General features: G+C 48.5%; 1 protein-coding gene across 2 annotated transcripts in view; it reads right to left on the bottom strand.

The window, feature by feature from the left end:
- Positions 1–203: 203 nt before the first annotated feature.
- The window catches only part of LOC135824584 (probable serine/threonine-protein kinase yakA), a gene marked incomplete at its 5' end in the record, with an annotated part of 28840 nt that continues 13782 nt past the window's right edge, over positions 204–15261 (bottom strand). The window contains 7 exon segments of one of the 2 annotated variants that reach the window (XM_065337319.1): positions 204–2257; positions 2429–2489; positions 3960–4760; positions 11083–11270; positions 12083–12292; positions 12925–13687; positions 14586–14698. In XM_065337319.1, the coding sequence (XP_065193391.1) occupies positions 1557–2257; positions 2429–2489; positions 3960–4760; positions 11083–11270; positions 12083–12292; positions 12925–13687; positions 14586–14698 (2837 nt within the window). 2 annotated transcript variants of the gene reach the window in all.

The following is a 15261-nucleotide window of genomic DNA, read 5'->3' on the forward strand; positions in this document are numbered from 1 at the left end:
TAGGGCCTAACGAACTTCGGCAATAAAGAACTAATTTTCCTGCACAATCATAATGGTGTGCGAATGGATGCAAAGAAACAGCCGGTTATAAAAGCGTGCCCCAATTTATCAATTATAGCCAACATAGATTTATGACCTTTTGGCCAAGCCGTTTGTAGGGTGGTGGTGAGTCGCCCCGCACCATACACGTACATACCGGTACATCAGACACAGGTCATGATCATACTCCAACTCTCAAGTATTCATGCAAAAAAAGGCACTGTCGTTCTGTGATAAGAAGCAGATAAACGCACACAGCAGCAGCAGCAGCGCACATTGGTAGTACGCAAGGCGATAGGAGAGAAAACAGGACAGGATATCCCAGCACAGCAAAGCAGACTCTGTAAAAGCAGACTCTTGGAAACAAGATTCTGTTTGGTGAGCACGGTCTATATTATACAGTTCGAATGGGCTGATAACCAACTCTCTCAGTCACACTTCTATGAGAATGGTCTATACTGTATAGTTCCAATGGAACTCCCATCGTCACACTGTTGCTTGGGGTCTACGAGCATCAAGACAACACAGCCACTCCTGTGTCAAAGTTACAATCGCACAAGAAACGATGCAAAAGTTAATAAGATACCGTGAAGCAACAGAAGAGGTATGCTGATTGAAGAAAGAGGTATGCTGATTGAAGGAGCGCGCGCGTACGTACACAGCAAAAAACTACAAACGACGGCAGTCAAAAGACGAGTAAAAAGGTATGTACATACATCAAGACACATGCACATGCACAAACACACAAGCGCACACAGACGTACACACACGCACGCACACAAACACGGAAAGACGTACACACACACACACACACATCTGAGCAGCTATACATTTCCGCACGCACACATAAAGGCGAGATAGAGAATGGATGGCTATTATGTATATGATGGAAGACGCTAGCACGGATCTAAAACGAAACGACAGTAGTGGTAGCTGACCTAAGAGGCACATCAACATTTTCAAACACCAACTATATCAATCAGGTCAACGTGTGGGGAACAAAACTAAAGTGTCATCGCATCACATGTACACACACACTCACACACACGAAAAAGGTCCACTGCACAGTCTACAGGTTCTGCCCCGACTGACACCATGCTAGCAGAGCAGAATGTGGCCAAGTTTTACTGGATAGCTGCTCTCACTCGCGGCCTTCCTTCGAACAGTACGCGCAGGAAAACATTGTTTAGCAAGCACTCTGTTGATTTCATTAACACATGGCGGCCGGCGTGATGTGAGAACTCAAACAGCGCTCAGCTACTGCTGTTTGCGTGACGTGCTTACACCGTTGGAGAACATCTCCACAACGAGCAGGTTGATATGAGCTCAGCTTGATGCACGGTTTAGACTATAAAACATCTCAGACACACCACTCTACATACGTAGATGGGTCATGGTGGTGTTAGCAGGGGCGCTTAGTGACAGTGGTGACAGTGAAGGTGACCGTGGTGGTGGCGCGAACAACAAGGCGGCTGTAACGGGAGCTGCGTGTCTATGGATCTGCCTGGACAGACGTGCTAGCGTTCGCCAAATCTCCAGGGACTCAGCTCCTGTGCGGGCAGGCCAAACTGCATGAGCGTGTCCTGGGTCATCATGGTGTTGTCCTGCGCGATGGCCATATTCTGCAGCGAGGTGTGGTGCTGCGGTACCTGCTGTATTACGCGAAGGTTGGGGTTGATTCCGGTGCTGCGCTCCAGGGTGGAGTTGGTCGACGACGAGCCCATCAGATCGAGCCATTCCACGTTGAGCGCCGGGTCATCTGCGGATAGGCCGTGGAGGCCCCGGCCGAGCGAGTCGAACTGAGTAGCGTACATATCCGCAGAACCGTGCGACAGCCGACCCACGCTTCTGCTCGAGTGATTGGAGTGGCTAGACTGTTGTGAGTCGGGTCTGGAACCATTGCCAGCAGCTCCACCGGCCGCCACCGCAGCGCTGTTCAGGACGTCGGGAGCACACACCATAGTCAGTCCGGGGGTGACCGATGCCACAGTTGCCACGCCGTGCCCTCTGCCCGCCACCGCTAACGGTATACCATCGACAGAGCCACAGCCAGAATGTATACTGGTGCTGGCCGGCGACGTTCCCAGGTCTGAGTGCATCAGCGACGATGCCGGGGAGGACGGGTCGAACAGGTGATCGGCGCTGCGGTGGTGAGTGGGCGCGATCATGATCGGTCCGCTGCTCTGGAAACCAAGCGAGCCGGAGTCACCAACACCTCCTGTACGTGCAATACACACAGTGGACAACAAAAAAAAGCACACACAGTCATGTCGTGCCCACACACGCACATCAACACACAACGAAAACGATGTAGAGGGCCTTGATAAGCAATGGTGGAAACATAATACGTGATATCTTCACGTAACAGTTCTTGCAGTAGTAATCCTACCTGCTTCAGAGAACACTTTCTCGAAAAGCTGCTCCGAACTGCTGCTCCCAGACTGCGCAAGCTGTAGACAAGATAAACCAAATACACACACACACACACACACACACACACACACACGCACACGCACACGCACACGCACACGCACACGCACACGCACACGCACACACACGTGCACACACACACACGTGCACACACACACACGTGCACACACACACACGTGCACACACACACACACACACACACACACGTGCACACACGCACACATGCATACACGCACACATGCATACACGCACACAAGCATACACGCACACGTACACACACACGTACACACACATGTACACACGCACACATACACATTTGATGATATTGTACAAATTTTAACCTGAAGGGCGTAAGGATTTATAGATCATTTGGAAAACAAGCGAAGTGAAGAGTTAACAATGTTATACGGGGACCTGTCGTGCCTCAGGAAATTGAGCAAAAACCGCCGTTGACGCGAGTGCTCGCGGGTGTGTATGTAAGTATGTGTATTTATATGTTTCATTCAGAATCAGATCCGCTATCATTGCTATAAGAGAACATCTGTGGGTGTGCCATGCAGTGCATTTGTAGACTTGTGTGCTTCTCTTGCGACTGGCGTGTACATGGTACACGCACGGTACATGTGGGCTTAGAGCCTCAGAGACACTGGGGTGAATAATGTAGTGTGGCGGTGGGGCCCATTAAGTTCAGCCGACCAGAGGTCTCAGCTTCATAGCATAATTGCATATGCATGGACTAACCAGTGCAGTGACCTACAGCTATAGTCCATTCAGAAAAAGATGAACACTGGCTCTCCCGTATTTGGTGATTTTTCGTGATTTATGGTACACTGTGGAGTGCCGTGAGATTTGAAACTTGAAAAAGGGTCCAAAAAAGGTACCTCAACTGGGGTTCGAACCGCAACTGTACTGTTACGCTAGTGGAGCGAACGGCCTGGATTTTCAATTCAGTACTTTGGGGGCAACACCTGGCCGAAATCCTATTGTTGTTATGGCTTGCTCTTTGAAGAAATAGACTTCAAAAACATAATTGGAAGAGCATTCCATGGGGATTGCCGAAAAATTGGACAAAAACTCAAAATTTGACCCATTTTTGGCCCAAAGCTAGGATATCATCTTTTTCTGAATGGACTGTAAGACAGGGCTGGGGCAATACACACACGGTAGCCAAACAGTTGCAGAACTTGCCAGACGGCAGCATGCAATCCCCCCCCCCCCCCCCACCAGCATGTTGTGCCACACATGATTATACTCCCCACTAAACTACCATGCTGCAGCTATTTACACTTTGCTTTGAGAGTATATAAACCAATACTGATCCAGATTTCTCATTACTGTTTTCTGATGATCGCTTAGTGCGTGAAACTCGGAGTAAAAACACTTTCTCTGTCCTCCTATTGTTTGAACCAGCTCTACCTCTCGGTGTTGAGCACTCTCTTGGACAGCCTGGAACCTCTCTGTTTTAACACCACTACTATAAATAGACTCACATCAAGACTAACACCCGATCCATGCGATGCTCGATGTTGCAGCTGCTGCTGTTGAAGTTCGTGCTGCTGCTGTTGCTGCTGTTGCTGCTGCTGCTGTTGCCGTATCTGCTGCAGCTGATGCTGTATATGTTGGGTGGATGATCCGAACATAGCGCCCGAGTCCACCAGAGAGCCAGGGCAACTTCGCTGCTGTAGAAGAGGTGCATGCATCGGTCGTTGCTGCTGCTGTTGCAGCTGCTGCTGCTGCTGTTGCAGCTGCTGCTGCTGCTGCTGCTGTTGCTGCTGCAGAGTGACATGGTTTATGAGCTGTTGTGATGAAGACGTGTTAAGCTGCTGGGGCATCTGCAGTTGTTGCTGCTGCTGCTGCTGCTGTGGCAGCTGCTGCGTACGGTAGAGCGGATCCACAGTCGTATCCATGCCAGTATTCCGTGGTAGGGTTTCGGATTTGATCGGCGTATCCATGCCAGTATTCCGTGGTAGGGTTTCGGATTTGATCGGCGTTTGATTCCTTGTCAGTGTGTCATCCTTTTCCTCCAGTTTCTCATCTCGTTTCAGTGTGTCGTCGTTCGACGTGGCGGCCAGTGACGCCTCTCCGCGTTTCAGCGTGTCGTCATCAACGACGTCACCGGAAGCTGTCCGTCCTGCAGACGAGGTAATGCCGCTGCTGGAGTTTGTGCCACCACCGCCGCTCCCAGCAGACGTCATGGAGGCCGGCGTGGCAATACCGGACACGGGCGGACCCATTTGCATGGACATGGCCGCATCCAGCTGTTGCTGCTGCTGATGTTGAGCATTTGAATACTGCAGTGACAGAGAGAGAGGAAGCAACACAGGGACACAAACAGCATATTCAAGATCATTGTGCAGAGAAGAGAACCGATCTGCTGTCCGGATTTTTATGAGAGAGGGAGAGGTTGGGGGTGGGGTCAGGGGTGGGCGAAGGAGTGAGAGATTGACAGATATATTCTCTCTGGTATCCTCCCTATGCCTGGGGCAATGTACTGGACTATTTACAGGCTGCAGCAGCATTGCATATCAATACCTGCAATACTAAGCACTAGACACAGCTGATAGGCATAATACACATGACCACCAAAGACAAGACAGAAACATTTGAAATAACACGCCTTCAGTGTACAGTAGACACACATAAAAAATGTGACAATAGTGTGACGATAGCATGACAAAAATAATAAAATTGTAATATTTGCAACATCACTTGAATGTTCAGAAACACACGCCTTTGCATCCACTGGCCACCACTATGCCTGTACACTTTAGTGGTCATGCAGATCATAGTCACAGTGTACATGCAGATAGGTACTGTAAAATGATATACAAATTTTCGGCAGCTATTTAAATTTGGCTATATTCGGCACCGACCCAAAACGCCTAAATTAAAACGCCGATGAAATTTTTCACAGCATCTGTCGCACTATACCATGCCCTCTACCCCACGCCGAAAATAAATCGCTGGCGAAATGTCAAAAATCGTGAAGTGCCGAAATTTTGTATATTTACAGTAGGCCCTGGATTATAGGCTGTATACATGTTGTTGGTTGGGAGCATGTTACAAGGCAGTAATCAACAACATTTCAACAAAAACAGGTTTATCTACTTCAAAATAATCCCCCCCCCCCCCTCACTAGGCTTTGTAAGCCATGATATGTAGGTAGGTAGGCACTAGGCTATCTACAGGCTGTAGTGGCAGCATAAGCTGCTGCAATAGTAGGTAATAGATGGCTTATTATGTAAGCTTGTGCATTGGCAGAGCTGACATGCTGTGTCAAAAACACTGCTCCTGACTACAACTTACAAGTACAGCACCATAGCTAGCTGAGGAGGTCAGTGAATTCACTGAAGCATGACACAGCCACTCCCACACACAGACAGACAGCTGTTGACAACAGACTGGGCTAGGGCCAACATACATCAGCCTGTAACACACTAGTACCACTGAATGTAGGTTCTCAAAAAGTCTATCACCTATGACCGCCCACGAAAAAAGTGCAGAACTCCGTCATGCATGTCCTAAGAAAACACTACGTAGCAGACACCATGTCACTACGGTATTGAGGTATTGTCTACTATTGACCGTACCACTATTTGCCCCAAGTACCCCGTGAATCAATAAAATGCACTGATTTGGGCTCTAAATTTCCAAAATTTTCTGCTCAGCCACGCCTCCCCCACGAGTAAATGAGTAAATTGTACTTCAGATGGCTGACCATACCACACTAAATCATCACCTTCCGACGCCCCTGTTATACCTGGCTTGGATAGAAGCCTAGCCTGATGTTGGTTTCTACAGGAGTAAGCCCAGCGTTTACATGGCACATTACATGGCACATTACAGTAACCATTACGTAAGAGGAGCTAAAATAGAAAGTTGGCTGCTCCCACACTGGAGCTACATCTACATGACACTTACCTGACTTTGAGATAACATAATCATTGGTAGTACAGGGATGATTTTACTGTCATGCTGTTGCAGAGCAGTTTTCGCTATGCAAAATCTCAGTTGTGGCGTAAGCTACAAAAAGCATGGATAGCCTGTCCATGTATGTATGGCAGTTTTCTGCGTGTCACTGTGATTTTTTAGTAGCAGTAGATCGATTTTGCGTAGCAAACTGCGATGCAATACAGGATAAATCCCTGTGGTAGTACGTAGCGCTGCCTTTGACTTTGAGTGTAACGACTAGTGTGTGTAGTGCACAACAAGTACAAGTAGTGCTAGGGCTGCAGCATAACGCCCTACGTTATTTTATTCATGAGGTGGGATTTCTCTGGCTAGAACTGACTGTACCTTTCTTCTTTTTATTTTTTTATATTAATGGCTTTCTCTTTTACCTCGAATGGTTTACAATCTGTATCACAATATTATTATAATGTGGGTTCAGCAATAAAGGATGTGTGACTGTCCTGCACATCATGACATACGAGGAGATTTTCTCACACATAGGTACATGACGTAGAAGATGACAAGAAGGACTTAGGTACTGGCCGGAGAAATCCAACCTCATGAATGAACTAGCACAAGGCATTACGCAGTCGCAGCCTCAGCACTACACACACTGTTCTGTGGTACTCTCAAACTACTCTATTCATGAGGTCTGGACCATAATATTATTATTTTCAAAATGAGACGTGATCAGCAAAAACAGACCTATAGGTCAAATTATTCGAAATGGTTTTTTTTGGTGGAAATTGTTTACTTGTATACAAAAAAAACAATTTCCAGCAAAAAAACATTTTGAAAAATTTGACCTATCGGTCTGTTTTTGCTGATCACAGCTGAAATAATGTTGATCCACCCAACTTCAGAGGTCTTTCGTCAATAACATTCATTTCCAGGTCAAGTATCCTTTTTGGCTAGACAACCTGAAATCTTTCCTGCAGTGAGCTTTCGGCCATATTGTCAGGTTATTCCTGTGGACTTAATCCCATTGTATAGACCTTTGCAAGAGTATTATCCGGGTTCATCAGGACGATAGAGTAAAGCGCGAGCATGGATCGGTTGCGTTCGTGTTCCAGTCAATAATGCTGTTCAACATTGTGCGATGTGATCCGGAACACTGGTCTGTGATGGAATAGACTGCGGCAGATACGACAGCACTTGTGATACTGACGCTAGAATCCGATGTAATCTGGGACACTGGTCTGTGACGGGATAGACTACGGCGGAGACGACAGTGTTTGCGGTATCGACACTGGTGCACGAGATCAGGCTTGCAGGCTTATACAGCAATCATGCCTATATTGTACGTCGCTTCACCTTCTCTATCTCGCCATCTCTTGCATCTCACCAGCTTTTGCAGCTTATCAAGTCTCTCATTGCCTCTTGCACCTCAGGAGTCTACCATTAGTGCCGGTTCTCTCCGCATGACTCTGTCGTTAGCGTCCGTACCTCTATCATTAGATTCCTTTTTTCCTCACGAGTTTATCATTAACGCTTGCACCTCATCAGTCTGTCGTTAGCTTTTGAACCTCACACGACTGTTACTAGCGTTCGTACTTAACGAGTTTACCATTAGCTTTAGTATTTCACAAGTTGACCATCAGCTACTGTACCTAATGAGTCTGTCATTAGGTTTATCATTAGCATTCGTACCTCACGAGTCTGTCATCAGCTTTAGCATCTCCCACAGTATGTCCATCACCTTGCACCAAATCTATGTCACCAACGCCTGCATCTCACCAGCTACTGCACATTGAGAGTCTACCGCTAGCTGTTGTGCCTCACGAGTCTGTCGTCAGCATTTGCACCTCACAAGTTTATCATCTTAGTGTCTCACGCGTCTGTCGTTAGCTTTCGTACCTCACGTGTGTTACGAAATCACACCCTTTCCGTTCCCCGGGACGGAGGACACAAAGAACAAGGCTACTTTGTGTACGTTATTGTAAATTCGAAAACAAAATTTGACGGGTTCGCGTACCGGGCAGGTCAAGAACAAGGAGTCATACACTCCCTGGTCAAACCACCTTTCCGCTTCCGTGGGACTCCACCACCCCATGATCAGGCGTCAGATGCGGCTCCTAAACGGTGGGGGAGGATAGATCAGATCCACCAACCATAGGCCAAAGGCCTAAATCCCATTTGTCACATCCATGTTATAACATGACGGGAAAACAGGGACAACAGCTCCCACGAGACGAACAAGAAGACTGAAAACAGAACTCTTGACTACAACATGGCGCATGCTCGTACCACACATGCACGCGACTAGACGAAGACAGTTTGGGGAATGTCATCATACAGGAAAACAATACATCGCTTCCTGACTGTCATTAGCCTTTGTGCCACACGGGTTTACTATTAGCTGTTCAACTTCAGGACTCTGTCTTCACCGTTTGCACATCAGTTGTCAGCTTTGTATCTCCGGCAGGAGTCTGTCATTGGCTTCGTACCACAGAAGTCTCTATTAGTGTTTACATCTCGCCTGTCTATCGTTAGCTTTTCCACACAACTGCTGTTGGTACAAACGGTGTGTACTAGCTCCTCCGTCAGTCACCTCTGGACAGCAGCGCAGTGAATTCTCGGCCGTATAGTGCGCGCGAATTACAGGATACAAAATGCTACGATCGCGTGATGAACCCAGAGAAATACTCTTGCAAGAGGTCTCGAAACAAACAAATCAAAACAAAACAAATGACAACAACAACAAACGAAAAACGGCTCTGACAGCCTAATCTTCACTGTGTGTTCTCTATGTCGCCCTCTCTCACTATCTCACCCTCTGTAGTGTGTGTGTGTGTACATGCCAGGAATCAGTGTACATCTCAGGTCTGTCAAGGACCAACGACCAGTGTACATTTCAAGTCCCTCAACCAGGACCAACAAACTGCATACACCTCAGGTCCTTCAAGGACCAACAAGTATACATCTCAGGTCCCTCAAGGACCAACAGACAGTATACAATGTACATCTAGGCCTCTCAAGGACCAACAGACAATACATCTCAAGTCTCTCAAGGACCAACAGACAGTACACATCTCAGGTCTCTCAAGGAACAACAAGTATGCATCTCAAGTCCTTCAAGGACCAACAAGTATACACCTGGGGGTCCCTCAAGGACCAACAGACAGTATACAATGTACATCTCAGGTCCCTCAAGGACTAACAGACAGTATACATAACAGACTCAACATGCTCTTGCGGACCAACAACCAGTACACATCTTGGGTCACTCAACATGCTCTGGGGGACCAACACACTCTGGCAGATTACCAGGTGACACACATTCGAGAGAGAAACACTCTTTGTCAACTACAGGTAGTATGAAAACATTCACGATCAATGAAAACATATAAGTACACCGAGCGAAAACATATATACACCAAGTCCTGTTACATCTTTGTAGTCACAGAAAATTACGACATTCGTTTTGATGAAAACATTATAACACACTGGGTGAAAACGTATATATCTAAGTCCTGATATATCTTTGTAGTGGCGTAAAATTACGACTTTCGCCTTTGATGAAACAATATAATACACTGAGTGAAAACTTATATTATACACTTTTAAAAGTCCTGATATATCTTTGTAGTAACGTAAAATTAAGACTTTCGCCTCTGATGAAAACATAATTCTAGGACACTGAGTCTTGTTGTAGCATTGTTCACTGGCAGAGGGAAGGGAAAAGGGAAAAAGTCATATTCAGCACTGTGGTCGGTACAACACCCAAACTCATCACACAGCACACAGGAAGGAGGGTGCATTTAATCAATACAGCAACGAAGACTTCAGCACGATACTGGACACTGCGCTGGCTTTCAAGCACTCAGGATGCATCAGATAGGTTGATATTCACATGATAAACCCTGTGTTCACAAACACTAACTTGTTACGGCATCAAGGGCACTACTACACAGTACACAAACTGATAACAAAATACAGCGCAGCGAGACTCGGTTTGATTGCAAATGTGTACAGCACAATACATTTGTACATCTACATCTACCTTTCTTCTTCTTTTATTACATCATCAGTGATCTGCATAACACAGTTCATAACACCATTCACTGCTCAGGACATACAACGACAGGCTACAACAGGGGGGACGGGGGGGGGGGGGGGGGGGGGGATGACAATGCTACAACAGGGAGGGGGGGGGGGTTAAAGGTGGAGGAGTGAGGATAACACGGCTACGAGGCGGGAGGGGGGAGAGAGGGTATGTTAGTCCTTTTCACAATGCCACAACTCCATTTCTCTCGATCAGTCAGATTCACTTTCGACTTCCATAACGCAGACTGGACTGGCAGGAGGATTTGTGACCTGATCATTCTGCGCTGCTGGTTCATCGGACACTGCCAGCTCGTTGTCGGGATCTGTCGAAGTTACAGCAGTTGCCGAAACGAGATCAGGGCAGGTAGGTTCGGGGAAAGGAAAATCTGCTGGGTAGCAGTGTACAACCCGATGCTTTTCGCATGGTTCGGAATAGGGAGACAAGCGGAGCGGTGGCGAATCTGGACCGGCCCATTTGGCATCCTTCAAGGCCAGCGGCTTTAAAAAACATTTCCGCCTCCGATCCTTCCTCTTAAAACTGAGAAACTGCAACTTCGGGTCTGGCAAACCAGCCAATATGTCATTCTCACCACCACCGCGAGTCGGAGGACTTACCGGTGATGGAGGCGGCGCCGCTGATCCACAAGTGCCAGGCGCGGCCGGGCCTGCGAGCGTGTAGCTGGTGCAGCTGCTCGTCTGGCTGCTTGGCAAACTCTCCTGCTGCTGGCTGCTGCTGGTGCTTGCCGAGCTGTGGGGACGCGACGCTAGCGATCCGGACGCTCCAAACACCTCGCTGTTGCCGACTGCGGAAGGCACAAGGAATCGACAGCAGCAGTACAGTTACGGTATTTTTCAGGAGTATAAGCCCCACTGGGGTATAAGCCCCACTGGGGTATAAGCAGCACTCACCCCCCCCCCCATTTTTTTGCCACGAAATACAGACATCTACACTATTTTATCACCGCTCTCTTGATCATCGGAGTATAAGCTGCACCCCTGTTTTTGGGTGAATTTCGAGTGCTCAAAGCGCGGCTTATACTCTGGACAATACGGTACAAACTTGACAATGTGAAACAAGCGTCACAGTGAAACTCTTTAAATATACAGATTCGGCAAAGCTGTAACAGTTATGACGTATGACTGCACGTACAAATACCATGGCTCGGATTTTCCTCCCACGATCCAAGTCACTGCTTGTCTCTTGTTAGAAAGAGAGAGGAAGAGAGAAAGAGAGAGAGATGGAGATCAAGAGGAGATAGAGAGAGAGAGAGAGAGAGAGAGAGAGAGAGAGAGAGAGAGAGAGAGAGAGAGAGAGAGAGAGAGAGAGAGAGAGAAAGAAAGAGAAAGAGAGAAAAGAGAGAAAGAGAGAGAAAGAGAGAGAAAAGAGAGAGAGAGAGAAAGAGAGAGAGAGAGAGAGAGAGAGAGAGAGAGAGAGAGAGAGAGAGAGAGAGAGAGAAAGAGAGAGAGAGAGAGAGAGAGAGAGAGAGAGAGAGAGAGAGAGAGAGAGAGAGAGAAAGAGAGAGAGAGAGAGAGAGAGAGAGAGAGAGAGAGAGAGAGAGAGAGAGAGAGAGAGAGAGAGAGAGAGAGAGAGAGAGCAAGACTGAGCGCAACTTACAGAATATATCGTCGTTGGTGAGTGTTGGCATTGACATGGTCGACGTCATACCTCCTGCACCATGCATCATTCCACCACCTGGCTGCTGGCCCAGGCTCTGCCGCTGCTGGTGCTGGCCAATGGCCATCCGATACTGCTCTCCAAAATGCTCCATCTGCATCTGCATCTCTGCGTCTCTCGACACCGTGCCCGGTTGAAGTATGCCAAAAACTACGACAGGGTGAGTAGAGCAACAGAAGTGGAAGTAACAATACACATGCTATCAGACACTACCCACAACTCACTGGCAGTTAGGAAATTGGGTGAACGGGGAGAACGACAAGCAGAATAATTCCATTTACATGCCTATAGAGGTTTTGCAAATGATTTCATCGAGATTTCAAACGGGCACAAGTACACAAGCGTGAGTAAGCAGATTTGTCTGACGGGTACACGCGAGTCAAAAGTGCAAGTGCAGCGCTGTGCTGTGAGTCCACGACTTTACCGAAGCATCTCAACTGTAATCGCATATCCTCTATAGGAAAACAAATTTTCTAAATGACGATTGAGATCTCTACAACAGGTTGTTTATAAGGAAAGCCCGGTTGCATGGTTTTAAATCTGTGTCAATCTAGATTTTTCACAGCAGAAGAAAAGTGCATGAGATGAACAACAACAGTAGAAGAGAGAAGGAGAGAAACAGCGAGGGCAGGAGAGAGAGAGAGAGAGAGAGAGAGAGAGAAAGAGAGAGAATGAAAAGAGAGAGAGAGAGAGAGAGAGAGAGAGAGAGAGAGAATGAAGAGAGAGAAAATGAGAGAGAGGATGAGAGAGAGAGAGATAAGACAAAAGGATAGATGACTTACAGCCACTTGCTGATGAGCTACGGACATGACCACGGGCGTGAGGATGAGCTGCAGCCGGGTCACCACCACCCAGCAGAGATTGTGAGGAGGTGGTGTTAACTGCAGCACTGGTCATACCAAAGGATGCACCAGATAAGCTCAGTTTGCGGTTCAGATCCATCGACGTAGACACGGCAGCGTCCAGAATCTGGTCCAGGTCCTGCTGGGAGGAATACTGTGAAGGCGCAGGGGAACTCGGCATAGAGTTAGGATTGGACATGGCGCCGGTGAAACCGCGACTTGAACGCCGTTTATTGCGTACTGGCGGCGAGGGAGTGGGGTGATAAGATGCACCGGCTGCCATCGCCGAGGCCGAGGCACGGCGCTGAATGGTTGCCTTGGCGTTGCTCATGGCAGCGGATTGATGCGCGTGCTGCTGGTGTTGCTGCTGCTGCTGCTGCTGGTGTTGCGCAGACCAGTGTGTGGCCTGCATCGACTGTGCAGCCTGCACTGCCTGTGCGTACTGCTGAGGAAGCATGCTTCCGACGCCCACCGCCGACATGCCTGGCTGATGCAGCTGCTGCTGATGATGTTGATGTTGGCCGTTGAGGGCTGGGCTGGACAGGTGCTGAGATAGATATTTGCCGCCCAGTCCGCCATTACCGCTGCCGATACCGATGCGAGCGTTGTTTTCCGCCGCAGTGCCCTTCGAAGATGTGCCTCCTTCCTCTCGTACTTTGTCTTCCTCGATCCTAGCCTTGGTCTGTTCCATTTCACGCTTTAACTGCAAAGTGAAGAACGGCGGAAAGAAACCAGATGTGGACATTATAAGTACACACGTGTCCATGGGCAGGCATGCACACAGACAGACAGACTGGCAGGATGCACAAACTCATACAGACAGACAGACAGAGAGACAGACAGACAGACAGGCAAGCAGGCAGGCAGGCAGGCAGGCAGGCAGGCAGACAGACAGACAGGCGGGCAGACAGACAGACAGGCGGGCAGACAGACAGACAGACAGGCAGGGATGGACACACTCATACAGACAGACAGACAGGCAGGCAGGCAGGCAGGCAGGCAGGCAGGCAGGCAGGCAGGCAGGCAGGCAGGCATGTAGGCAGGCAAGCAGGCAGGCAGACAGACAGACAGACAGACAGACAGGCAGACAGACAAGAATGCCTGTTCTATGAGCCTCGTCCTGACCATGTGGTCTCGGACCCCACATCGACATGGCACGCAGACTATGATTAACAATAAAGACGTTTGCAAGAGGAGGACGATGGCACAAGCATGATGGTGTGTCAAGTCGTTACACACAGCAGGGTCGTAGTTTGTCCCCCTTTTGGAGGGGGGGGGGGGGCACTGCAGCGTATGTGTAGGATGGCTGGTGCATGTGCATGTCACTCATGGTTATTCTGTGCATGCTGATCAATGGTCGAAATTCTTAAGGGGGTGGGGGGGGGGGGAGGGAGGGGGTACACATGCACCCCTCCCTACCCCCCCCCCCCCCCCCGCCATGCGAGCCACGCGCCTGCACAGCTTACGTGTGACATAAGCTTCTGCTGACGTTCCGACGGCAGTAGGTTCAGTGGCTCCAGGTCATGTGGGTTGTTTATCAGATCACGCAGGGCTGTGGTTATCGTATCCTGGTCGCTTACGTTCGCAGCATTCACACTTACACCCGCCGAGAAGTAAGGGGGTGTTGAACGGGGCCGATCCAGCGTGGAGTTTGGAGATATACTCTGAGTATCGGTGGTCATCGACATTGGCGAGTGATGCATCTCGTTGGCGTCTGTACACAACAACATAGCAAATAGGCAGCATCTCGCACGGTCAGAGAAAGGATGACGAACAACTGGTTCACTCACAATGCGAGAGAATTAGCACGCACGAATACATACACACGCGCATGCGCACACCATGTACACGCACACACGCGCGCGCACGCGCATGCACACACACTACACACATACACACGCACACATGCACACACACGGCAGGTTGGCTCCGACACCAGTCAATCCCTGCATCTATGGGTGACATGATATCGGCCATGTTGGTTCCACTGTCCGCATGCCATGCAGAATATCTACTTAAATTCAGTAGTAACCTTTACCTCTTTTTATGAAAGCGCACCTCCTTACATAGGACGGAGGAGAACAACAAAGACAATAGTGAACTGCAATGGGCGTGTAGGTGCTATGAAAGCTGTGCAGGTGAGGTGAAGTGCACGCAACTGACCAAGATGAGAAACCAGTCACAGCATGTCACTGTAGTAATAGTAGTATTAGTATGGTTTACTGACACATTGGTTGCTCTAATGAATACTGCAAAACCACATATTTCAACGTCAAT

Source organism: Sycon ciliatum, chromosome 9 (genome assembly GCF_964019385.1).
Source record: "Sycon ciliatum chromosome 9, ocSycCili1.1, whole genome shotgun sequence".
NCBI lineage: Eukaryota > Metazoa > Porifera > Calcarea > Leucosolenida > Sycettidae > Sycon > Sycon ciliatum.